This window comes from Rhinolophus ferrumequinum, chromosome 9 (assembly GCF_004115265.2).
Source record: "Rhinolophus ferrumequinum isolate MPI-CBG mRhiFer1 chromosome 9, mRhiFer1_v1.p, whole genome shotgun sequence".
Lineage (NCBI taxonomy): Eukaryota > Metazoa > Chordata > Mammalia > Chiroptera > Rhinolophidae > Rhinolophus > Rhinolophus ferrumequinum.
Window position 1 is genome coordinate 19,110,770 of NC_046292.1, and position 23,831 is coordinate 19,134,600.

Consider the following 23,831-nt stretch of genomic DNA (forward strand, 5'->3'; position numbering starts at 1 on the left):
CCCGGAAAGGTAATGAGTTCCCGGTCAGTAGAGGACCACGGAGTGTCCTGGAGAGGGATTCAGGCGACCCGACGCTGTATCTTCCCCTTCAGACCCAAAGCACAGGGCTGTCTCTCTCCTATGAGACCCAGAATTATACCAGGCGTTTCCTCTTGTAACTGGGAGAACCGAGGGGGTAGGGGAGAGGGAATGAGGGGGTTTCTCCCTCATCTGCATCATTGTCCCTGCTCCACCGCGAAGTCCATCACTGAGGACTGGGGACGTGGGGATCTGCCTTTATTTACTCAGAGCCGCCCGGGAGGGTCAGCTCCTGATCTAGACCTTCTAAATCGTGCCACCAATTTGACATGTAGGTATTGTAACCCTATTCTAGAGATGCGGTAATTGAAGTTGGGAGAGGGAAAAGTCCTCCCCAAAAGCAGGGGGTTGCGTGCACCTGCGGGGCGCGGCGTGGCGGCTCCCCCCGGCGGGGCGGCTCCCCCCGGCGGGGAGGCTCCACCCGGCGGGGCGGGGCTGCGGGCTCGGCGAAGGCGGTCGCCGGGCCGCTCAGTCTGCGTCCGGCGAGCCGCGGGGACCATGGAGCCCGTGTCGTTGCAGGACTTCGTTTGCGCGCTGGACCCCGCCTCCCTCCCGCGTGTGCTGAAGGTGTGCTCGGGGGTCTACTTCCAGGGTGAGTGAAGGGCGAAGACCGCCCCAACCCCCTGCCCCGCCGCTGCCAGGCTCTCCCTGGGTAGGGGGCAGAGGCGCCGCCAGGGCGTCAGAAACCCAGGAAGGTGCGCCCTGGATTCGAATCCCGACGCTGCCAAGCTATGTGATTTTGGGCCACACACAACCTCCCTGGGCCTCGGCTTTTGCTTCCGTAGAATGGGATGGGGGTGTCGCTGATTGCCCCGCAGGGTAGTAATAAGCTCAGACACCCAGATGGGTGGAGTCGAGCCAAGTCAGGCTAGAATCGCGGTGTGCATTGATTGAGGTCCGATTGTGCAGGCGCCCGGTATTAAAGCGCTCATGACATGCAGCTCTTGCTTGATTCTGAAGTGCCAGGTCAGCCGTCCCCTCCGTGTGACCTCCCATTGCCCCTTGACGCCCATCCTTCAGTCCCTCCATCCCACTTTTGTTCCGTGCTTGGCAATGGGCAATACTTGATTTGATCAGCCCTTCTATTCTCAGCTGAAATGGCTCCTTGTCCCGGAAGCCTTCTCAGCTCTCTGCTCCTGAACATCTGCCCACTTACTTCACAGGGATGGGGACACAGCAGGGGCTCAGTCACTACGTAGTTATTGCCTAAAAGAGCAAGAGGGAAGGAATGGACAGGCCGTGGAAGGGAGAGGATTGCTGCTCAGCAAAAAACCTATGACGGGCCAGCCGTCACAGAATCGAACGAACGCGGTCCCTGAACGGGGGGGGGGGGGGGGGGGGGAGGGCGGGCGGTGAGGATGAATGAGAAACACAAATGTGTGCGGGAGGACTGGTGCTCCAAAGCGTCACCAGCCCCGAGTTTATTGTGCTCATGCCTTGTATACCAGTAATCTCAAGGTTGCAAAGCAAATTCCATGAAAAGCACTTTGTGCAACAAATTAGACATACCTATCAGCACATCCTGTTCTGCGGACACACATAAGAACATCTTGAACTCCCCTGTCCTTGACCCATTTCATTGTTCCTCCAGAGAGGGAGCATGATATGCTTGCAAGCTTCCTTGCAATCGGCCTCCCACATCTCCCCCTTTTTGTTTTTATAAAAGCAGTGTCCTCCTCCCTGAGGAGGCCTGGTGACAGCGCCTGTCTGAGGTGTCCCCTGTTGTTGCAGACGTACCCGTCATCGGGATTCCCATTTGTGTCATGGGGTCCCTGTCTTAGGTGGACTGCACGCGAGGTGGTGACAACCCGTCGTTGGCTGACCTGCCCCTTCAAACCTGCTGAATCGGGGCTGCAGATTTCAGTCCCATCATGTGGAGATCAGTGGGGACCGTTAGAATAGCACGCCTCCCAAATGGAAAAACAATGGGCAAGAGACAAAGGACAATGCAGGCGCCTATTATGGCAGCTCCTAATGAGATAAGTAAGTGAGGCAAATTATTCAGTCCCCACGGAGAGAAGGCTTGTTGGAGGTTGTCAGGATGTCCTGTGCTACCTGTGCAGGGTTAAAATCTAAGGGCGTAGCGGAGGTAAGTGCCATTATCTCTTTGTGTAGTTGCAATAACTCCACAGTATCATTTTTTTGTAACCAAAGTCCTTGTAGATGTTTTTTAACCTTTTCCCAGGATATCTGACTCTCATTATATGTTGTGTTAATTAGGCAGATATCCTGGTAGGTGGCATCACAACGAAGGGTATTTTTTAATTTTAAACCTTGGACCTCTTCGCCCAAATACATCACCATGTCATACAATGTATTGACCTTTTGTTCTAATTTCTTATCTATGGATTCCTGTGTCATAAAGGTTTCAGACACAATGTGGGAAAGTGAATTGACATAGGAGGCGGTTTGTACCTCTTGTGTTAGGGCCACAATGGCCACAGAGGTAGCCGCGATAAGGGTAATCAAGGTGGTAATGCCCGCTATAATAAGGCCAACAGCTCTCTTAGATTTCTGGAGCGCCTTGTTGATTACCTCTAGCACTTGTAGTCCCTTATCATCAAACCAAAGGCCACTATGTTTTACTGGTATCATGACAAAAGGGGGCTGACGCAGCAGCACCACAGAATGTTTTTCTGTGACATTAGAAACAAGCACTCAGTAAGCAATCAAAGCAGGAGACATTATAAGTCCTATTATCACTATTAAAGGCAACAGACACGTTCCCTATAAGCAGCGCAAATGGAGAAGCGACGCAGGCGGATACATAAGTGTCTGTACCAGTCTGATTAAGCAACTTGACTTCCCCCATGGCGGGGCGGGGCCCCGATCTTCCACCACTTTGTCTGGGGGAATCCCGAAGATGAGTACCAGAGTCCCATAGCCAGTCCTTTAGATGAGTCCGGGGGGGTTCCATACAAACTGTTTATGCCATGCGACCAATCCACAATGTACCTAGATGAACCTTTGATATTGTACTGCTGCGTGGTGTTTCCCTTACATGTCTTCCAGTAGATGGTCTTATCACTCTTACGATATTCCGTTTGGCACGTGGGGAAGTCTGAAGGGGCGTCCAGCAATCTGGATGGCGGCTGCGGGTCTCCATATTGTTACACACTGGTCCTTGCCACAGAGTTCCTGTCGTTAGCCGAACACACCCGTAGGTCGCATTATTGCGGCTAAGGCACATAGGAGTCCCAGAGCCGAGACCAGTGTAATTGAAAACTGTCCCATTGTCTTTGGCACCCGGTAGAGCCGGCAAGCCAAGAGCATCGGTGTCGTTCACATACACCTGTATTTCAGGAGATTCCCAGCTTACAGGATGCAGTAGGGGAGGATCAGGAACATAGGCCCAATATGTCTTATTAGCACTTCCACTAAGGACTAGGGTCCCCAGGAGCAGCAACAGGGTAAGCATGTCTCACCAGTCTCTCAGGAAGCCACCGCGGTCCAGAGGTGTCCTGTGGAAAAATACACACATGTCCTCGTCCCCATATGAGGACTGGATCGGGACCATGCCAGGTTCCTGTTAACGGGTCTCTCCATCGTACAAGAGCATAGGTATTTTGAGTGGTGGGATGCCAGAATCTGTCTGCAGCACTCTTGCCATACTTATCCAAAGTTAAAAAATTGAGAATAAAAAGAGCATGATGAAGATAATTTTGGGGGGTCAAGGGGTAAAGCTTCCCCTTTTTTATTTTTAGTAAGCAAGTCTTAAGGGTGCTATGCGTGCGTTTCACTACCCCTTGTCCTTGAGGGTTATAAGGAATGCCAGTGATATGGGTAATATGAAACTGAGCGCAGAAGGTTGTGAACTCCTTGCTAGTATAGCCAGAGCCATTGTCAGTTTTTATTTGTCGTGGAACGCCTGTTTGGGAGAACATAGTCAAACAATGACGGATGACATGAGCCCGTGCATTCCCCTTGCTGGGCTGTAGCCACAATGTAGCCAGAAAAAGTATCCACACTGACATGAACATATTTAAATTTACCAAATTCAGGGATATGAGTAACATCCATTTGCCACAGATCGCCGGGGCGTAAACCTCTAGGATTTGCGTAAACCTCTAGGATTTACACCGAGGTGAGGAACAGGAAGATGCTGTGGACATGTGGAGCATTGTTTAACAATCTGTCGGGCAACTTCCCGTGGAATATGGAATTGCAATCGTCAACTAGTAGCATTTTGATGATGTAAGCGATGAGATTGGGCAGCCAATTCAATTTGGGAGAGGCCGATGAATTTTGTGGCTTCATCCGCTTGGGCGTTCCCTAGAGATAGGGGCCCAGGGAGGCCAGAATGAGCTCTAATATGGCCTACATAGCACTTGTATTTACGAGCCTGAATCTCTGTTTGAAGTTGTTTGAATAAGGATAAAATTGTTGGGTTTGAGGTCCTGATGAAAGGCACAGTCTCCAGGTAAGCTAAAGCACGTACAATGTATTGACTGTCAGAGATGAGGTTGAACGCAGTGTCAGCAAAATCCTGGAACACCATTAAGGCGGCTCGTAATTCGATAATTTGAGCCGATGCAGGGGAGACATGTAAAGTTCGAGACTTGCCTTTGGATATATAGACTGCCGTGCCATTGCTTGATCCATCAGTAAATACTGTGGGGCCTAGTGGGATGGGATGTGGAACTATTATGGATGGAAAGATAAACTCATTATGGAGCGCGAATTGGAGGAGTTTATGTGGCGGGTAATGGTTATCTATTATATCAGAAAAATTAGCAAGGGCAATAGCAAAACTGTCTGAGAGGGTAAATAAACCCTGAATTTGTTTCTTAGTAAAAGGGACAATAATATTGTGAGGATCCAGACCAAAATATTTTCGTGTTTCTAAGCGGCACTCTTGAATAAGACTGGCAACGAATTCATGATATGAAGTAAGTTTTCTTTGGGCTGACACAGGCAGGTGTATCCACCTTAGGGGCCCATCCTGTCATAAAACTGCAGTTGCGGTGTGTTTAGTAGCCATAATATATGCAGTTAAAGGTTTATTGTAATCGCAGAACATGTTTGAATGGCTTGCTCCACTTTGTCAAGGGCGGCACGCGCCTCAAATGTTAGACTTCGAGGAGAGGATGGATCTGGGTCACCTGTTAGTAAGTCAAACAAACATTTCAGTTCCCCAGTAGTAATATTAAGAGAGGGACGAAGCCAATTGATGTCTCCTAATAATTTCTGGAAATCATTGAGTGTTCTAAGGCAATCTTTTCTTAATTCAATTTTTTGTGGCTGGATGTTAACATCCAGGAGTTTATATCCTAGGTAGGAAAAGGGCGCACTTCTTTGGACTTTTTTAGGCGCGATGATTAACCCTGCCTGTTTCAATGCTAATTGTAAATGAGCATAACAAGCCAGCAGGGTCCCCTCCGAGGTGTGTGCAAGTAAAATGTCATCCATGTAATGAATAATATACACTCCAGCGTGGGATGCCCTAGTCCCAGCAATAGCTTTACTTACAAATTGTTGACATAGCGCGGGACTATTAGCCATTCCCTGAGGTAAGACAAGACACTGATATCTTTTCATAGGTTTCTGAAAGTTCGTACTAGGAACACTAAAAGCAAAGCGTTTACAGTCTGCAGGATTTAAAGGTATAGTATAAAAACAATCTTTGAGGTCTAACACTATTTTGTAAGTATCTTTTGGAATTGCTGCAGGTTGAGGGAGACCCGGCTGTAAGGGTCCCATGAGTTCCATGGTCTCATTCACTTTCCTGAGATCTTGGAGGAGCCTCCACTTTCCTGATTTTTTTTTTTTATGACAAAAATAGGGGAGTTCCACGGGGATGTGGACTCCTTTATATGTCCCCTTTCTAGTTGCTCCTGTACTAGCAACTGTGTTGCCTCGATTTTTTCTTTTGTGAGGGGGGGGCCATTGGTCTATCCACACTGGGGTATCACTCTTCCAAGTGATGGCTTCCGCTGTTTTCTTGTGGAGTACAGGTAAACTCATGGCCCCGTGGGAAAATACCCCAAACCGGCACGATTCATCTGGCCTGTGGGGTTAAGTGGGTAGAGTCTGTCTTGGCTCATAGAGCCCAGCCCTTGTTGAGGCAGTAGTCCCTGATCGAACATTTGTTGAGCAATTTGCGGATTGGGGCTGTATAAATACACACCTATATTCTGCATAACATCTCTTCCCCATAGATTTACAGGCAATCCTGGCACGATGTAGGGCTGAAATGTACCTGAATGGCCTTCCTCATCCTGCCATGTTAATAAATCACTGCTCTGATTTGGAGATTGTGATTGTCCAATTCCCCGCAATTCTGTGGCCGTCGCCTGCATAGGCCAATTATACGGCCAATGATCTGCAGCTATGCAGGATACATCGGCCCCTGTATCCAGAATGCCTGGGAATGTTTTATTTTTGACTCTTAACTTTAAAGTTGGTCGTTCTTTGGTTATCTCCTGTATCCAATAAACATCTGAGGATCCAAATCCCTTATTCCCTCGAGGTCCGGACAGAGCAGTCCGACCCACCTCAATACGGGGCAGCAAAATTAACTGGGCTATCCTGGTGCCTGCAGGAATGGTGGAGATGCTCGAGGGGGATTGAGTCATGACTTTAAGTCCCCCAGTGTAATCTGCGTCTATCACCCCAGGGGATACATGGATACCTTTTATAGTTGTGCTACTTCTTCCTAAAATAAGGCCCATCGTCCCTATTGGCAGTGGTCCATATACTCCTGTGGGCAACGCTTGTATCCCCATTTCTGGTGTTAATACTGCGTAGGCGGAGGAACTGAGGTCCAGTCCTGCGCTGCCTGAGGTTGTCCGGAACAGTTGCTGAACGGATTTGTGGCTAGCAGGGCCTTTTCCGGCTGAATCTGATCCTGCTCCGGTACCTGCAGGGCCCCATAGCATTGTTGTTTCGGGGCCTGGGGCTGGCCCCGCACCCAATTTCCCGGCAAGGGGTTTCCATCTTTATCTCTTTTGGATTTGTACTCGTTTGTCCAATGTTTACCTTTTTTACACTTGGGACACAGGGAAGGTCCATTATTTTCCCCTTGTGACTGTTGTCCCTGAGGACATTGACGGGCCTTGTGTCCCAGTTTGCCACAAGTGAAGCAGGCCCCGTTCCCCTGACTATGATATCCAGCATTCATTTTTGTCTGTTGGTACATAATCTCCTTAATAGGTCTTCCTTGCATAACCGCTGCTTGGACTATGCCCTGGGTATAAGACGGACCAATGTCTGAACAGAGGCGGATATAATCTGAAAGAGAACCTTTCTTTCTAAAAGGCCTGATTGCCATCTGACATGCGGAGTTAGCATTTTCATAGGCTAGCTGGGTGACCAACGCCTGGGTAGCTGCTGAGTCCCCAAAAGTTCTTCCAGCTGCCTCCAGCAGACGGGATACAAATTCTTGGAAAGGTTTATCAGGTCCCTGTCTAACTTTGGACAGATGTTCTGTCTTCCGGGAGGTCTCCGGAAGGCTCCTCCACGCCTTGTTTGCAGCGTTTGTGATCTGCGCATAGGCCCCTACCTGGTATGCAAGCTGAGCAGGCAGGTCTGTATGTTGACCTTCACCTGCTAACATACCAAAATTAATTGGTATCTGCTGTTGGAAATTAATCTGTGCTGTTTTCTTACAATTCTCATAAAACTCTGACTTCCAAAGTAGGTAGTCTCCTCCAGTTAAGCAAGCATGAGCGAGACTCTTCCAATCCTCGGGCGGAAGGGCTTCCGTGGACATAGTGTCCAAGATAGTAATTGTGAAAGGAGCTCTAGGACCATACTTATTACATGCCTCTTTCAATTCGTTTAATTGCTTAAATTGGAATGGCTGCCACTCCCTAATCACTCCTCCATTACCATCCGGCCTTTCAAACACTGGGAAGGTAAAAAAAACACTTGTGTCTTGCCCTGCATTCCTAGCCGCCTGTACAACCGACTGCAGTGGAGAAACACGCATCGTTAAAGAACTGGGAGCCGTGGGAGTTAAATTTACTAGAGGCGGCTCCCACACCGGAGGAGGTGGTTTTTGACAGGCATTCCAAGGCGGGGGTCCATCCCAGCCATCTGAACCGGGGTACAGGAACGTTCTTTCCAAGGAGGGTCTTTCTGAGGGGCTCTCCAAAGGTCTGGCCGGGCTGGAGTTTCTACTGTTGCCGTGAGGCGGGCCAAAGCACCCTGTACCTGCTTGAGTTGATCTGCAAAAGATTGTAACGTGGGCTCTGTTTTCTTTTCCATTTTAGGTTCTTTCATTCAGGCTATTAAGGGAGGATATTTGTCCCTTTCATATTCTATCGCTTCTTCATCTAGGGCGGCCTGGGAGGTGGGATCAAGCCACTCATCGGATGGCTCACCATCCTCCTCCTCATGGGGCTTATGACACAGCGGCTCTGGAGGGGACTCTTTCAGACCTTCAATTCCCCATTTGGAGGCGGATCTAATTACTTCCTCCTTCTGTGTCTCCGGTTTAGCGAGGGACGTTATCTTCCTCCTCGCAATTTTTTAAGGTTTCGATTTTGAACTGTTCGTGCCGCAAATCAAGACAATCTTGGATCAAGGTCCAAAGACCAAAAGTTTCTACCGGGACCTTCAGCGGCCTGTGGACTGTATAATAATCCTGCAACCTCTCTCCTACCTTAACCCACGTCTGTATATTAACAGTCCCTCCCTCAGGAAACCATGGGCAAACCGTCTCTACAAATGCCAGGAAGCGTTCCAACTGATCCTTTCCTACTTTTGCTCCCCGGGAGGCAAGCATGCGCTTTAATCCCTTCACATATAGAGCGCGACTCCCCGCTTGCCCCATTTTTTAACTCCCTGCCGTACTTACCGCTCCTCGCAGATAGCCTTCTTTCAGGCTGGGCCCTTTCACCGAGCGGTGTCCTTCACCTAGTCCCCTGTTTCAGGTCCCTGTTCGGGCGCCACCTATGATGGGCCAGCCGTCACAGGTCACAGAATCGAACGCAGTCCCTGAACGGGGGGTGAGGATGAATGAGAAACACAAATGAGTGCGGGAGGACTGGTGCTCCAAAGCGTCACCAGCCCCGAGTTTATTGTGCTCATGCCTTATATACCAGTAATCTCAAGGTTGCAAAGCAAATTCCATGAAAACCACTTTGTGCAACAAATTAGACATACCTATCAGCACATCCTGTTCTGCGGACACACATAAGAACATCTTGAACTCCCCTGTCCTTGACCCATTGTTCCTCCAGAGAGGGAGCATGATATGCTTGCAAGCTTCCTTGCAATCGGCCTCCCACAAAAACCAGGGCTGCTGAGGGTGAGAGAGAAGCTGTGGGCATCGAGGTGGAGGAGAGAGGGAATGGAGACCCTGGGTGGTGCTCAGGAGGAGGCTCCTTCTTTAGAAGAGCAAACTAACGCATGGGTGCCCTAGCCATCCTGTGCCGTCTCTCTGTTCCTTGCTCTGCCACAGCAGCTTCCCATAGAGTGTTCTGAGGCCCCAAGTGAGTCTTAGACCAAGGGTGAGATACAGGGCGGGCCACACAGTGTGCAGGACAGGCCACCACACAGTGGGTCTGGCCAGGTCCACTTGGGAGTCTGATGGATCTGATTTCAAATTCCGATGCTACCTCTCGGGCCTTCCTGCAGGCACCTGTGTGCTGTTTGCTCTCCTCCCAACACCCCCTGCCCGCTGTGTGTCGTAACACCTGAGTTTCCTCATTCTGCCTGAGCTGGGTGGTGGGAAGTGACAGAAGTTAGGGTAAGAGAAGACGGGGTGCGAGTATGAGGTGGGGTGAGTGCGGAGGACAGGTGGTGATGCTGGACACTTCTATGGGTCAGGTGGCCTGACACTTCCGCTTGGAAGCCCTTAGGAGCTGCAGCTTTGAAGGCAAGCACCCTGGCCTCTTATTACCCGTAATCTTGGGCCACCCGCTCCGCTTCGCTGAGGCTCAGTCATCATTTAGGAAAGGGAAACTGTCCTTCTGAGGACTGTCATGTATTTTAATGCAATGACGGATCTGTCTACTGACCACAGCACTCGACACCCGGCTGCTGTTCTCACCAGCCCCAAGGCCCACCCCCCGGAGACTGTAGACAGAACTGTGTGTTTTATGAGCCTGTGTGCGTTTTCCCGGGGGTAAGGGGTGGGGTTTTCACCAGTTTCTCAGGGCTGTTGGGGAGGGCCCTGTGAGGGCTGCCCTGAGGTGGGGTGGAGTGGCGTCAGGTGGCCTCAAGGCTCATCCACCTGGACTTTCCTGTCCGATGTCAGCAGGATGCAGAGCCTGTGTGCTCCATGTGAGACAGATCTCTATTGGGTACCTTCTATGTTCCGGACACTGTTTTAAGCACTTTAAACTGGGAAAGTGACGCTTCTGGGCTTGAAAGAGGGAGCCCAGAACCCTGCCTGAGGGGCCCACACTGTCTCTGACCCTCCATTCTCTCCTGCGCTTCCTTTAAAAACAATTCACTTGAAACAGATAGCACCAGGGTGGATGCTAGGCTCTCTGTGACCTTGGTTTGCCACTGGCCCTTTCTGGGCCTGGTTTTGTCACTGTACAATAAGCAAATGGGGAGTCACTGGGTTATTTACTCATTTAGGCCTTTAATGCATGCTTAGGCCAGGCCGTCCTGACTGCGGTGACGCTGAGATGGATCAGCCTTGCCCTGTGAGCTCAGTTTAGGAGGCGTGGGGATGTGAAGAAGGCCAGAGCCACAGAGGGGTACATCCAGTGCTAGAAGGCAAAGGTGGCATTTATGCTCCCTGAGGACAGCTGAGCCAGTGGCCATTAGGTAGGGAAAAACAGGGAAGGGCATTCCAGGTGGCAGGAACATGTGTGCAAAGGTGCGGCAGAGCAGGGCTTATGGGGTAACAGGCACAGGCTGCCTAATGCTTGGCCCTTATTGAGTGGGGAAACTGAGTCTGTATCTCCACAGGCTCCATCTACGAGATCTCTGGGAATGAGTGCTGCCTCTCCACAGGGGACCTGATCAAGGTCACCCAGGTTCACCTCCAGAAGGTGGTCTGCAAGAACCCAGGGACAGGCCAGACCATGGAGCTGAACCCCAACTTCCAGGGTAAGGTGACACCTGTCTCCCCGAGTGCCTTGGCACCCTCCAGGCATACCTGCCGACACACACATGGGCTTGCCAACCTTGGCACACATTCCCACCCTTCTGGGTTGGCACACGTGGCTCTCATGTCCACTACCCAGCCTCAAGGCCCAGGATGTCCCCAAGGTGGTGTGACAATGCCCTGAGTCTGGCATGGCTACATCCTGTCCTTGTCCATCTCTCTCATCACATCTCTGCTGGGACTTTTTGGTTCCAGATCTTTGTCCATGTGTCTTCTCCATGTTTGCTCACACATTCACTTACTAAGTATTTACTGACACCCGCTATGTGGCAGGCAGTGTGCTGGGGCCTGGGGATGTGGGGCTCAGGACGAACCAGGGGCAGCCCTCTCTGGTGGGGAGCTCCCAGACTGGCAGTGAGAGGAAGGCAACAGGAGAAATAGGCACACGTTTCGGGAGGGCTCTGGTGGGAGCAGCCTGCCTCAGCGGTCTGTGCAGGCTTCCTAGAGGAGATGGGACCTGAGCTGAAAGAAGAATCCCTAGAGGGAGTAAGTAGAGGGAGTAGCATGTGCACATTGGGGGCTCCAGAAACCCCATGTAGCTTAGTTATTGCAGGAGGTGTGTTGTGTGGTGAGCTGTGGGCTGGACGCTGAAGCCAACAGCCTGGGTGGGCAGTGCTCTGCCAGCCACTGGCTGTGGTCTTGGCGAGTTCCTGTGACCTCTGTGGGGTTCAGCTTACTCCTTTGTGATGGGGGTACTCAGTCTTGAGGTGAGAGCGAAATGAGTTGCCATGCATGAAGCACGTAGAACAGGCCTGGCACAGTGCAGGTGCCCTCTGAGGGCTGGTTCTCAGTGTGAATCACTGTAATCTCCGGAACAGGCTGGTGAGGGTGTGGGTTCCAGGTGAGGCGCAAGTGGTGGGAGGTGGTGGAAGCCAGAACCCCCGGGGCTTGTGTAGGGTCAGACACATTTCGGTCTTTATTTTGAAGGCATTGAGGAACCAGGGAGGGTTTTAATATGAAAGTGATGTATGTTATTTTGTATTTTGAGGATTTTGTTTTTATTTTGAAATACTTTCAAATTTACATAAGACTTGCTGGAACTACTGTGCACCCTTCTCCAGATTCACCAGTTGTTAAACATTTTGTTACATTTGCTTTCCCTTTCCCTTCCCCACGTCTCTTCACACACACACACACACACACACACACGTATATAAACATGTTACTATATATATGTGTATATATATATTTTTTTCCTGAGCCATTTGAGAATAAATCGCAGACATGATGCCCCTTTACATCTAAATATCACTCCTAATATTTAATGTATTTCCTAAAAATAAAGACTTTCACTCACAAAACTATAGTTGAATGATCAAATTCAGGAAATTTAATATTGATATAATGGTAGTATCTAACCCACAGTTTGTATTCAGATTTCACCAACCACCCTAGTAATGTCCTTCGTAGCAGTTTTTTCCCTTGATCCAGAATTCAATCCCAGATCACACATTGCAGGCAGTTGTCCTATTTCTTTAGTCTCTTTTAGGCTGGAAGAGTTCCTCAGCTTTTTTTTGTCTTGACATTGATGTTTTGAAGAGTCCATATCAGTGCTTTTGCAGAATGTCCCTCGCTCCTGGTTTGTATGATGTTTTCTGGATTGGATGAGTGTTGAGTGTATTGGATAGAAAAATCCTAGAAGTGAAGTTATGTCCAGATGTGGGTTATTTTAGACTAATTGGGTGGCAGAAGAATGGGTGGAGGGAGGGGTAGAGGGGAGGAGAGCAGCCAGAACTGGCTGCCAGTTAAGGCAGGGTCAGAGATCTTTTGGCCAGTAGCTCCTGGGTTTCTGGTTTGGGAGAGAGGGACAATGGCGCTGCCCCAGGATGGGCTGATAGGTGGTGGATATGCGGGATTGGAATGGTGGTGAGATATCTGGGGGCAAAGTTGGCAGATGGGGTCAGGAAGTAGGAAAATGTGGCAATTGTCAGTGTGTTTGCTGGGGAATACGTCCCTCTTCTATTCTGTGTCTCTGGCGACAGTCTATTCTGTGTCCGTGCCTGTGTGTTAGAAGAAACCGTCTCCACCTCTGCCCCTCACTGTCCGTTCACACGTGGTCACTTACTGCCTCCTGTCCTTCAGCCCTGCAGCCTGGGTGTCCAGATGCTGGCCCGCCCTTGGCACCTGCCCTTGGGGTATTCCGTCTGGGTTCTCTGTGGCCAGACTGGGGCCTGGTATATGCAGCCCTGGACCCAACAAAAGCCTGCCCCACCCTGACACTGTCTGCTGTACCCCACAGGCCTCTTCAGTCCCCTCACCGGCCCCCAGAGCTACGGAACCCTGGAGGAGCTGATCTCTGCTACAATCCAGAGCTCCAAGCAGCTGCCTATTTGGTTCATGTCAACCCACAGAATTGACACAAAGGCCAGGGTGGTGCCGCAGGAGCAGCCCCTCATGCTTGAGGCTGTGGAGATGTACCTCGGGACCTGCAGCGCCCGCTGTGTGCTGGGCATGGATACCCAAACGGTCATTCTGCGCCTGCCCCTGTCCCAGAAGGGGACCTTCTGGGTATTGGAGACTGGTGCCCCTCGGACCCTCCTGCAGGCCCTGCAGGACCCGGCTCTGAAGGGCCTCCTCCTCACTTGCCCCACCCTCCCCTGGCGCTCCCTGATCCTGAAGCCCCAGTATGAGGTCGAGGCCATCATGCACAGTGAGTTGTCGGGCAGGTGGGTGGGGGTTGACGGGGAAGGGAAAGAGGGGAGCCCGGGGGAACCGCTCTGATAGAAGACACGCCTCCTCTCCATCTTCTGGCAGATAGTCTAGGGATTCCAGGTGGTTTACAAATATATACAGAGTAACAGAATAAAGATTCCCAAAGAATGGAAGTTGGGTGTGAAACGAGATGGAAAATGGGCTAATTGAAGAGTAAGGTCCCAGATACTTTATAAAATTGGGCAAAAGTTGGGTTGTGAGCTTGTTAGCAGCTAGGACAGAGACACAGTGTTACAACGTGAAACCTTGACCATTTGCTCAGGAGAAAAAACATTTTCCTGCCTCAGGAGAGCAGGACTGTTCCTGAAGGTCCTTCTGTTGGGTACTGAGTTACATAGGTTGTTTCTTAGGACAGGCTGGTGGCAGCACGCAGAGCAGGGTTGGTGATACAGAGGCAGAAGCTGGTCTGTCTAGTCAGCGGCTGAGCCTGAGTGGAGGTGGAAGAATGGTGCCCCAGGACCTCTGCCCTGGAGGCCAGATTTGAGGTTCAGCTCTCTGCCGGTCACGGAGAGAAGAGTTGGTCAGGGTTGCTGGCAGACTACAAAACCAAGTGGGGATTCTTTGCCCTGTTTTAAAAAAAATCTTTTAAAACGATTTTATTATGGAAAAGTGCAAACATATACACAAGTAGGGAGTAGTGTAACGAACTCCCATGACCCCGCCCCCAACAACCTGTTTCACGTCTCCCCGTCCCCACTCGCCCCTCCCCACCTGATCATTTCAAAGCAAACCCCAGGTATCATAGCATTTCTTTTGTAAATAGTCCAAAATGTGTCTCTTTCTAAAGAAGTGTCTCTATTTAAAAATGAGACTTTTTTTTTTAAACAGACACACCATCATCATACCAAAAAGATGAACAATAACCCTTATTCCACCTAGTGTTTGAATTTCCTCCACTGTCTCATAATTGTTTTTACAGTTTTATTCATATCAGGCCCACAACATTGCTATTGATTATTATGTCCCTTGAGTTCCTTTTAATCTATAGGTGCCCTTTCTTCTGCCTTTTTCTTGTAATTTATCTGTTGAAGGGAATAGGCCATTTGTCCTGTAGGCTTTCTGACATACTGGATTTTGTTGCTAGCCTCCTTGTGGAGGTGCACCTGCTCCTCTGTCCTGATTTTCCTGTTGGGTAAGGCCCTGAGCCCACCCCCAGGTTCAAAGATTCCATGGGGGGGACCCATAGGACTCGGCATATAGTCGTACTCACAGCTTTTGATGTGTTACGACAAGAGGACATAAAGCAGTCTGCCAAGGGAAAAAGTGTTTGGAGACGCCCAGAGGAAACCAGGTGCAGCCTCCAAGAGTCCCCTCCCAGTGAAGGCACATAGGGCACACTTCATTCCTCCAACACTGAATTGTGACAGCACGTGTGAGGTGTTGTCTGCCAAGGAAGCTCATGAGAGACTCAGTGCCCAAGGTTTTTATCAGGGGGATGGTTATGTAGGTACCCTCTGCCTAGCATGCGCCAAAATTCCAGACTCCTGGGAGGAAAGCAGGCATTCAGCATTAGCCACACTGTTTGTACAAGTTTAGGTACAGTGACCCACCAGGGAATGGAGGGGACCCTCCCCAAATCCACATTCCCACATGCTGGCGGCCAAGGACCAACCTTGCAGGTAGGCTTTTCTAGGAAAAGCAGTATCAGGCCCGCTGTGTTCTCTGTTTTCTGCACACCTGTAAACAGGCACTTAGCTCGAGTCAGTTTCTCATTGTCGCATGAGGTGTGGGACTAGGATCCCCCCTTGGCTCTGTCTCTGCCACCAATCTAACTTGAGCACCAGCCTTGCCACGTGGTGTAGATCAAATAACACAATGGATGGGCCAGTGTTTGTGATGTGAGCGGCTGTTGATGACCACTTCCTAGATCTATGATTTTATTAGGAATCGCAATGGTATTTTAATCCTATCATTCCTTCATTTATTAGCCGGGAACCTACATAAAGGGAAAACTCCCCTCATCTCCTCTTTGCTTAGTTTGTACAGGAAATACAGGACATTGTGTTTGTATATATAGAGAGGCCATGGGTACCATTCTTCACCTCCGCTCAGGCTCAGCCTCTAACTGGCCAGACCTGGCCAGGACCTGCTTCTATTTCACCAGCCCTGCCACAAGCCTGCACTGAGGACTGTCCTAAGAAATAACCTTTTTTTTTTTTTTAATAGTTTTTAAAATAATGAGTTGGCTCCCTAGCATCCTGCATGGTTGCTTATTTAGTTGTTGTTGTTGTTTTTTAAAATCATTATGAAGCCACAGATGAAATGTTTTCAATGTTCCAATCCACTGAAATTATTATTCTTACTGATGCTCGAATTATCTCAGCTTTGGCCAGTGGTAGCATTTTCAAGCTGGCTCCTAAATCCTTTTGACATAACTCGTGGTCTTGCTTTCTGGTATAAGATGTTCCAGGTTCATCTTGAACATTTTCTCCCCAGGAACTTGAAGTTAGCTCTTTCCCAGGGAGCCCCGGACTCTCCTGGGAAATGGCAGTAAGAGACCACAATCTGGGGAGCCTGGGGTTTTAATGGTGGATGGGGCTTGGTAGGCTGTGCTGGATACTGAGGTAGATCAGGTCATCCAGAGTATTTTGAAGAAGAAACCAAAACAGTATAAAGAACCCCCAGGTGTCCATTTCCAGCTTCCACCAATTATCGGCTCCTCTGGCACAAAGCAAAAATCCCACCAATGTGACCTGAGGGAAGTCATCACTGCTCCTCTGAGCCTCAGTGTTCTCATCTGCCAAATGGGGAGGGTATACCCTGCTCCATCTTTCATGTGGTGCGGATCAGACAACGCAGTGGATGGGCCAGCTTTCCTCATTCTCGTACAGTCCCTTCTTGAGTTTGTACCCAGGTGCTAATCCAGAGGAAACAAGTTGCTCGAGGTCATTTAGTCAGTGCTTTTCTTGATTTGGCTTTCTTTCTTTATTTAAATCCAGAAAGGACCTGGACAGGCAGCTTATGAAACTACATGCAAAATTCAATTAAAATGTAAAAAGTAGTTGAACTGATGGGATATTCAATAATAAGGAATTACCAAATAATCATTATTATTTCGATGTGGTAATGGCATTATGGTTGTGTTTTTAAAAATTGTTATCATCCCTTCTTTTAGAGGTTCACACTGAATAGCCACAGATAGGATGTGATTGCTCTGATTCAAAATGATCCAGCAAAGGAGGAATAGATAGATTGGAGTAGAAATTAAAGATGGGCTTGAATTCAGTGTTGAAGCTGGGTACTAGGTACACGGAGTTTCACTATAGTAGTCTCTCTATTTTTATGAATGTTTAAAACTTTCTATAAGTTTTTAAAAAAAGAGATTGAAGACAAGAGTGGGCAAGGACTCTGGTACAGTAGGAAAATGCTGGTAGGAAAGAAAAGATGAGAACAGGAAAGGGATCAGCTGGCCCAGGTCTCTTTGCTGGGGGTGGAGAGCCCCGCGTGGGGGCGGTGTGTGGCCACACCACTGAGCTGATCTCCCCCCTCCACAGTGCGCAGGACCGTAGTCAAGATCCCTTCTACTCTGGAAGTAGACGTGGAGGATGTCACCGCCTCCTCCCAGCACGTGGACTTCATCCAGCCGCTGCTGCTGAGTGAGGTCCTGGCCCGGGGAGGCCCCTTCCCCCTGACCACGGAGATCCTAGAAGTTCCAGTGGGGCCCCCCCTCTTCCTCAGCCCGTGGATGGGCTCCTTGCAGAAAGGCCAGAGGCTCTGCATCTACGGCCTGGCCTCACCACCCTGGCGGGTAATGGCTTCAACCAAGGGCCGGAAGGTGCCCAGATACTTCATGGTCTCTGGGGCCTACGAGGGCAAATTGCGGCGAAGGCCAAGAGAGTTCCCCACGGCCTATGACCTCCTGGGTGCTCTCCAGCCAGGCCAGCCACTCCGGGTGGTGACCACAAGGGATTATGAGGTCGACGAGATGGAGATCCCCGGGTTCATTTCCCTGGCTGTGGGAGACAGGCTGGAGGTGTTGGGGCCTGGCCAGGCCCACGGGGCTCACAGTGACATAGACATCTTGATGTGTCATCGGCTGAGTGACCTGCCTGGGGAGGAAGAGGAAGAGTGTGAAGAGGAGGCAGAGAACCAGGAACCGATTATGCTGCCCCTCTACTACGCTGGCAGCTTCGTGGAAGAGATGAATGATGGCCGGCGCTACCGCCTGGCGGATCTGACTGTCCAGTTCGCACTGCCCTGTGAGGTTAAGGTGGTGGCCAAGGACAGCAGCCACCCTGCTGACCCTCTGCCCTCCTTCTCGGGCCTGCGCCTAGAGGAGAGGATCGTGGAACCCTTCTTGGTGGTCAGCCTGGATTCTGAGCCTGGGATGTGCTTTGAGATCCCTCCCCGGTGGCTTGACCTGATGGTTGTGGAGGCCAAGGCACAGCCAGGCCAGCCAGGTGGGCCTTTCCCCATAGCCACAGTGGAGGAGCTGTCAGATGTCTTTTATTATCACCTTCGGAAGTTACCGGTCGAGAACCAAACCCCCCCACCCAGGCCCCCGAAACGTCAGGCCTTCAGTGAACCCAAGAAACAGAGCTGCAAGGAGAGAAGCATCCAGGTACTAAGACAACCAGCGGGCGGGGAAGGGTCGCCTGTTGGGATCACTGCAGGGCCTGCCATTTCTTCTTTGTCCAGCAGCACATTGCTCTTCGAATTGTATAGAACTTGCAGTTTATAAATTTGCCCTTTGCACCTGTTCTTCTTATTCGATCCTGACAATCCCACAGTGGTGTGATTATCCACATTTTACGGTTGAGAAAATGACTTGGAGACCCTGAGACTCACCCCGAGTCAGTTAATAAACGGGAGGCCTGAACTGGAGCAGGAGCATTCTGACTCCAAGTTCATTGTGCTTCACCTCTTTGCTACCCCGTGATGTCCCTCTCCTAGTTCAAGCTTCATCCTTTTTCACCTAAACTGTTTCAGCAGCCTCTTCAGTCCTTCCCCACAGCTGTCAGAATGGCCTCTCAAATTCGTCTCTAGTCATCGATGGGTCTCGGCCCCATTTTTTCTGAAAACTTCAAGGGCTCCCCAGTGCCGGGGGGAGTAATGCAGACCCCTTAACATGGCATCTGGGGTCCTGTGGGCTTACTTATGCTTGCCTTCCCATCTTCCACCAGCTGCTGTGCAGTCCACACTCCTGAAAGCCCCGCACGATGCCAGGAGTCCCGCCTCAGCACTTCTCACACACCAGTCCTTTAGCCAGGCAGGTTCTTCCTCCTTCCAGGTTCACGGGCACGGCTCAGCTGATTTCCTCCTGGGCCGAGTCTTCCCTCTTGTGTATTCACACTGCATGTTGGATGTAGTGTGGGGGGGTTGGGGGGGCGCACGTAGTTTTCTGTTAGCTGTACTTGAGTGTCTCTGGCTAGAAAGAGAGTTCTGTGGGGGCAGGGACCTCAACCACTCCAAAGTGGGCAGAGTAAGTGCCAGCGAGTGCTGCACTGAAGCAAAGTGAATCACAATGAAGGGGAAAACCAGACGCAGTCTAAGTTCCGTCCCAGTATACTCCCTCTGTGGCCTGCACTCCTCTGAGCATGTTCTCTCCCCAGTGAAGCCTAGATAGTAACATCACTAACTCACATTCCTGTTTCACTGGCTGCTACTGTTGGGCGCTTACTCTGTGGCAGGCACCTTATGTGCATTGCCCCACCCCACCTGGCTCTCATGTGCCACCTCTGAGGTGGGCACTGATACCATCTCTTTGTTAACAGTTAGGAAAACAAAGAGATGCAGAGAGGAAAAGTAGTTTTACCTTAGGTCACACAGCAAGTGGCAGGCTGGGGTTTGACATCGGGTCTGACCACATGGCTTGAGCAGCTAGCATACTCGGCTCATGCTCCGTACTGTGTGTGTAGATAGTGGGATGGCAGTGGAAGTTAAAAAGATGAATTCTGAGTGGTCTCAGCTCCAGGAGGGGGGTGTCATATCTGCAGAGGAGGGGCAGTCATTTTCTAAAGACAAAGGATGGACCGGGACACCTGAAATATGGGCCTTGCTACAGTGCTAGAAGTACAGAGAATTCAGAGACCTCAGTCCCAGCCTTGGCTCCTGACGGAAGTGACATTGGGCCCAATTCCTCCTTGTCCTTGAACTAGCAGCTTTTCCTCTCTAGGGATCAACATTCTTTGCTGTTGATCAGGGGAGATATACCATTTGCTCTCCAAAGCACGGTGTGGTGGAAAGAACACTGGCTTTAGAGGTGACACATCTGTCCCAGCTAGGCATCGCCTGTGGGGTTTGACATGGCACACTCTCTCTGAGCGCATTTCCTCGTGGGTAAATTGGGGCCTGAACCAGCTACTCAGAGGGTCACCTGAGGATTAAATGTACAGTTATGCATATAGCATGTGGCACAAGGTCTGAATTCAAAGCAAGTCCTCTTCCTGCTGGTCCTCTCCCTGCTCTGGCACTGTTCTGAGGCTCTGTAGTTCCTACCCCCCCACACCCCCCCCACTCAGCAACAGATGTGAAGGACACTGACCAAACCCCCATGTGGAGAAACTCAGGGAGAGCATCTCTAGCCCCCAAACCTGTCATCTCTCACCCTAGCCATTAAGAACATTTCATGTGCTTATAGCAAAAACCCCTGGAGTCCTGAGAAGCCCTGCCCTGAAAAGGAAGTAGAGAAGGGAGCAGAGGAAGTGACATTTGAAGGAAATTACATTTCATGGATTCTGCTGCTCTGCTTCTTGGGACCCTGCTCACTTCTGCTTTTTCTCCCCCTTAGTCTTCTCAGGTCTCAGAGCTGCAGCAACCTCCTATGTTGCCCAGAGTCAAGATGAACACCTTGCCAAAGGACACCAAGGACAAACCGGACGTATACAGCAAGATTCCCTCCAAGGGCCTCAAGCCCACTAAGTCCCACCCACAGGAGCCAGGTGAGTCCCGTCAGCCCGTTCACCCTTGTCCTCACCTCTCCCCTTCCTACTCCCTCCTCTGCTGCTGGCCACACCCTCAGCAGGGCCCTGCCCATTGGACAGACCCTTCTGTGGCCCAAGCAGGATGGCCAGGCCTGTGTGGGGTGTGCTTAGGCTGAAGGGTCCCTACAGTCCCCCTCCCAGGGGCTCCAGAGCCCTGGCAAGGAAAATGAGTTCATCTCCCAACACACTACCCTTCCCAAAGCACATGGGGAATGTGCAAAGTGTTTAGTCAGAGCAAATTGTGGTTTCTGGGTTAGCAAGGACCTCAGAGCACCCAGACCAACCCCTTCCCTGTCCAGGTGAGAAATGGGCCCTGAAGAGGGAAAGGAACCTGCCTGGGACCGAAGCTCCTCACACAGACGATGATGAGCATGACTATGAAGAAGTGGTTGAGCACTTCCGGAAAACCCTCTAAGTGCCAGAGGAGCCGTGCTTCCTAACTGCTGTTCTCAGGGGATCCAAGGTACTAGCCACCTGCTACCAGCATCTGGAAGACCTTGGACAAGGTCTCCTAGAAATCAGACGGCGGACAGGCAATGGCTTTGTGGGACTGACGTGATGGAATGGGACGGACACTGTGCCAGCGACCCTCAGGTTCTAGCTTCCTGCCTGAGGGCTGGCTTCTTTGGGCCCAACTTATACTTGATGTCCTCAGACTCAGCTTTGGTATCCACAAGAGCCAACCAGATTCTACTGAATCCTACATCTCCAACACCAGTTGCCCCACTGGGTGGTAAGAAAGGAGTGGAAGAAGCCACAAACCTTGGTGATGGCAGCAGTGCCTCCTGCCTTTCGGTAAAGAGGGACTCAATACTGATCACACTGAACTCAGAGCCTTTACTTCCTCGTCCCCCTTCCCGCTCCACTCTTCCTCCCCCCTCACCCCCCCTCCCCGCCAAGGCTCTAAGCTTCTGAGAGACCAGAACCGTCTTCATTGTCTCTGTAGCGCCTAGCACGTGACAGTTGTAGACTACCCAAGATCCTTTCACTCAAAAACCATAAAATAAAAACGACACCTGAGCTTCTGGAAAAATGACAAGATATCGCTTAATTCTGTGTGCCAGACCCTTTACAAAACTATTTAAATCCTCAACTTTCTGAGGTAGACAACAGCCTGATTTTAAAGATCAGGAAACGAGCTTGAGTGGTCAAGTGTTTCAGGAGGCAAACTAGTCATGAACCTGGATGAGGGTCCCCGCTCACCAACTATCAGCTATGACTGAGCAAGTTATTTTAACCTAAGATTCAGTTTCTTCACATGTAAAATGAAACTAAGTTACCTACCTCACAAGACTGTTTTAAGAATCAAATGAGATAATCTGTGTAAAGCATTTAACGCAGTGCCTGGCACGTAATAAACACTCGATAAACATGTACCATTATTATTGACCAAGATCAAACCTATACTCTTTCCACACGCCCACACTGTCTCCTAGTCATGGAATTCGTCCGTTTTAACTCAGCTTCTCAGGGCATCCTAGGCCTGTTCAGTGAGGTAAGACCACAGACCTCATTTCCAGAAGTGGTGGGACTGTGGTTTCGTGGGCTGGTGCAGTTTTGGAACTAAGCACCCTGGTCAACAGGAGGTAGATAAAAAAGGTGATCTGAGTCTCCAGAGGTTAGAGCCGAAAGAGGATCAAATTTCCAACTGCTGTCTTCTAGGCACTACACCCGAGCTTGTCATCCTTTCGCCTGCTAACATCCCTCTGGGCTGTCAGGACCCAGGGCACTTCCCAGGGCTCCTGGCCGCTGTCCCCCTGCATGGAGTTCCCCGGGTGACTGCTGAGTGGCGACCACAGGCTGTGCGGCCAGTTCTCTGTATTAGCACCCCATCCGGTTTCCCACGCCCTCCTCCAGAAAGACAATGCAAACTGTACAGGAGGCCCCTGGGGACGACAATATGCAAGAAAGAGAAACAAAAGTCCCTCTTTGGCACAGAACCCCTAGGGGCCAGGCATACATGCAAAATGCCAACAGCTTTCACTTTGCACTTAACCTTGGCAACAAATTGAGCAAGATCACAAAAGGCAGGGAGAGGGCTGCCAGTTCCTACAAAAGGGGTTAAATACCGCAATGAGAAAGCAAGAAACTTCACAACAGGGAAAGCTGGGCTTGAAAGGAAAATGTTTGAAAGTCACAACTGTGCATATCTGATCAGGGTAATGAGGGTTGGCAGAGAATGGCCCAAAGGCAGACACCACCCTCAGGGGACTTTTGTCTTTACCTCTGGAAGCCACTGGGGGTGGGGAGGGTGTTCTAATGGGGCCAGGGATTCCCTGAGCAGTGAGCACACATGCCTGGGGGCACACAAGACGATAGCCTGGGATACATAAGTTATTAGTACATCCTTTCACATTTATTTATTTATTCATTATTATTTTAAGGAGGGCGCAGCTCAGTGGCCCATATGGGGATCGAACCAGCAACAGTGGTGTTATTGGACCACGTTCTAACCAACTGAACTAACTGGCCACCTCCATTTTTATTTTAGTTTGTTTTTTCCCCCCTTTCTTCCGCCTCCCCCCACTCCAGTTCAAGCCGTAGTTTCTCAGTCTAGTTGTGTAGGACACAGCTCCCTGGCCCATGCGGGTATTATGAGCCTTGCTCTCCCCGGCTGAGGCCGTCGGTCGCCTTGCCTATTGGAGGGCACTACCCTGCTAACTAGAAAGAGAAGGAAGTCCACCACCCACACAGGTATTCTATCGTGCATTCCGAATTCAAATGTACATGACTTTTTAGCCTATTTTTGGCCTACTATCCTTTATTTTAGGAAATAATCAAGAATGGATGTACTTGCAAATAAACATATTGGTTGACTTTTAAACATCTGCATAGCTCCTAAGATGGGAATTTACCCTGCATGTATCGAAAATAACTGCCAGACAGTTTGTTCACTGTTAGAAAGCAGGGGGTGGAGCATTCTCTACGTAGCTGCTAGATCTCATTTAGGAACACAGTTAAAGCAATTATAGAATTTTTATTTGCATGTTACAGCTCATTAACTTACCTCAGAATTAGTTTTCATTCAAGAAGTAGCTTACTTTTTGGAG

At 50.1% G+C, this 23,831-nt stretch overlaps 1 protein-coding gene across 1 annotated transcript; it reads left to right on the forward strand.

The window, feature by feature from the left end:
* Positions 1 to 527: 527 nt before the first annotated feature.
* On the forward strand, positions 528 to 23,200 carry THEMIS2 (thymocyte selection associated family member 2). Its single transcript, XM_033115543.1, has 6 exons — positions 528 to 670; positions 10,948 to 11,088; positions 13,386 to 13,796; positions 17,353 to 18,419; positions 20,589 to 20,739; positions 21,081 to 23,200. The coding sequence occupies exons 1-6, from the start codon at positions 577 to 579 to the stop codon at positions 21,194 to 21,196; spliced, it is 1,980 nt and encodes a 659-aa protein (XP_032971434.1). The 5' UTR covers positions 528 to 576; the 3' UTR covers positions 21,197 to 23,200.
* The last annotated feature ends 631 nt before the right edge of the window (positions 23,201 to 23,831 follow it).

Bases quoted from the DNA above. Each gene is read 5' to 3' on its own strand.
- THEMIS2 (XM_033115543.1), top strand. From the start codon at position 577: ATGGAGCCCGTGTCGTTGCAGGACTTCGTTTGCGCGCTGGACCCCGCC. The intron at 18,420-20,588 runs GTACTAAGACAA...TCTCCCCCTTAG, and splicing joins GCAAGGAGAGAAGCATCCAG to TCTTCTCAGGTCTCAGAGCT. The intron at 20,740-21,080 runs GTGAGTCCCGTC...TTCCCTGTCCAG, and splicing joins GTCCCACCCACAGGAGCCAG to GTGAGAAATGGGCCCTGAAG.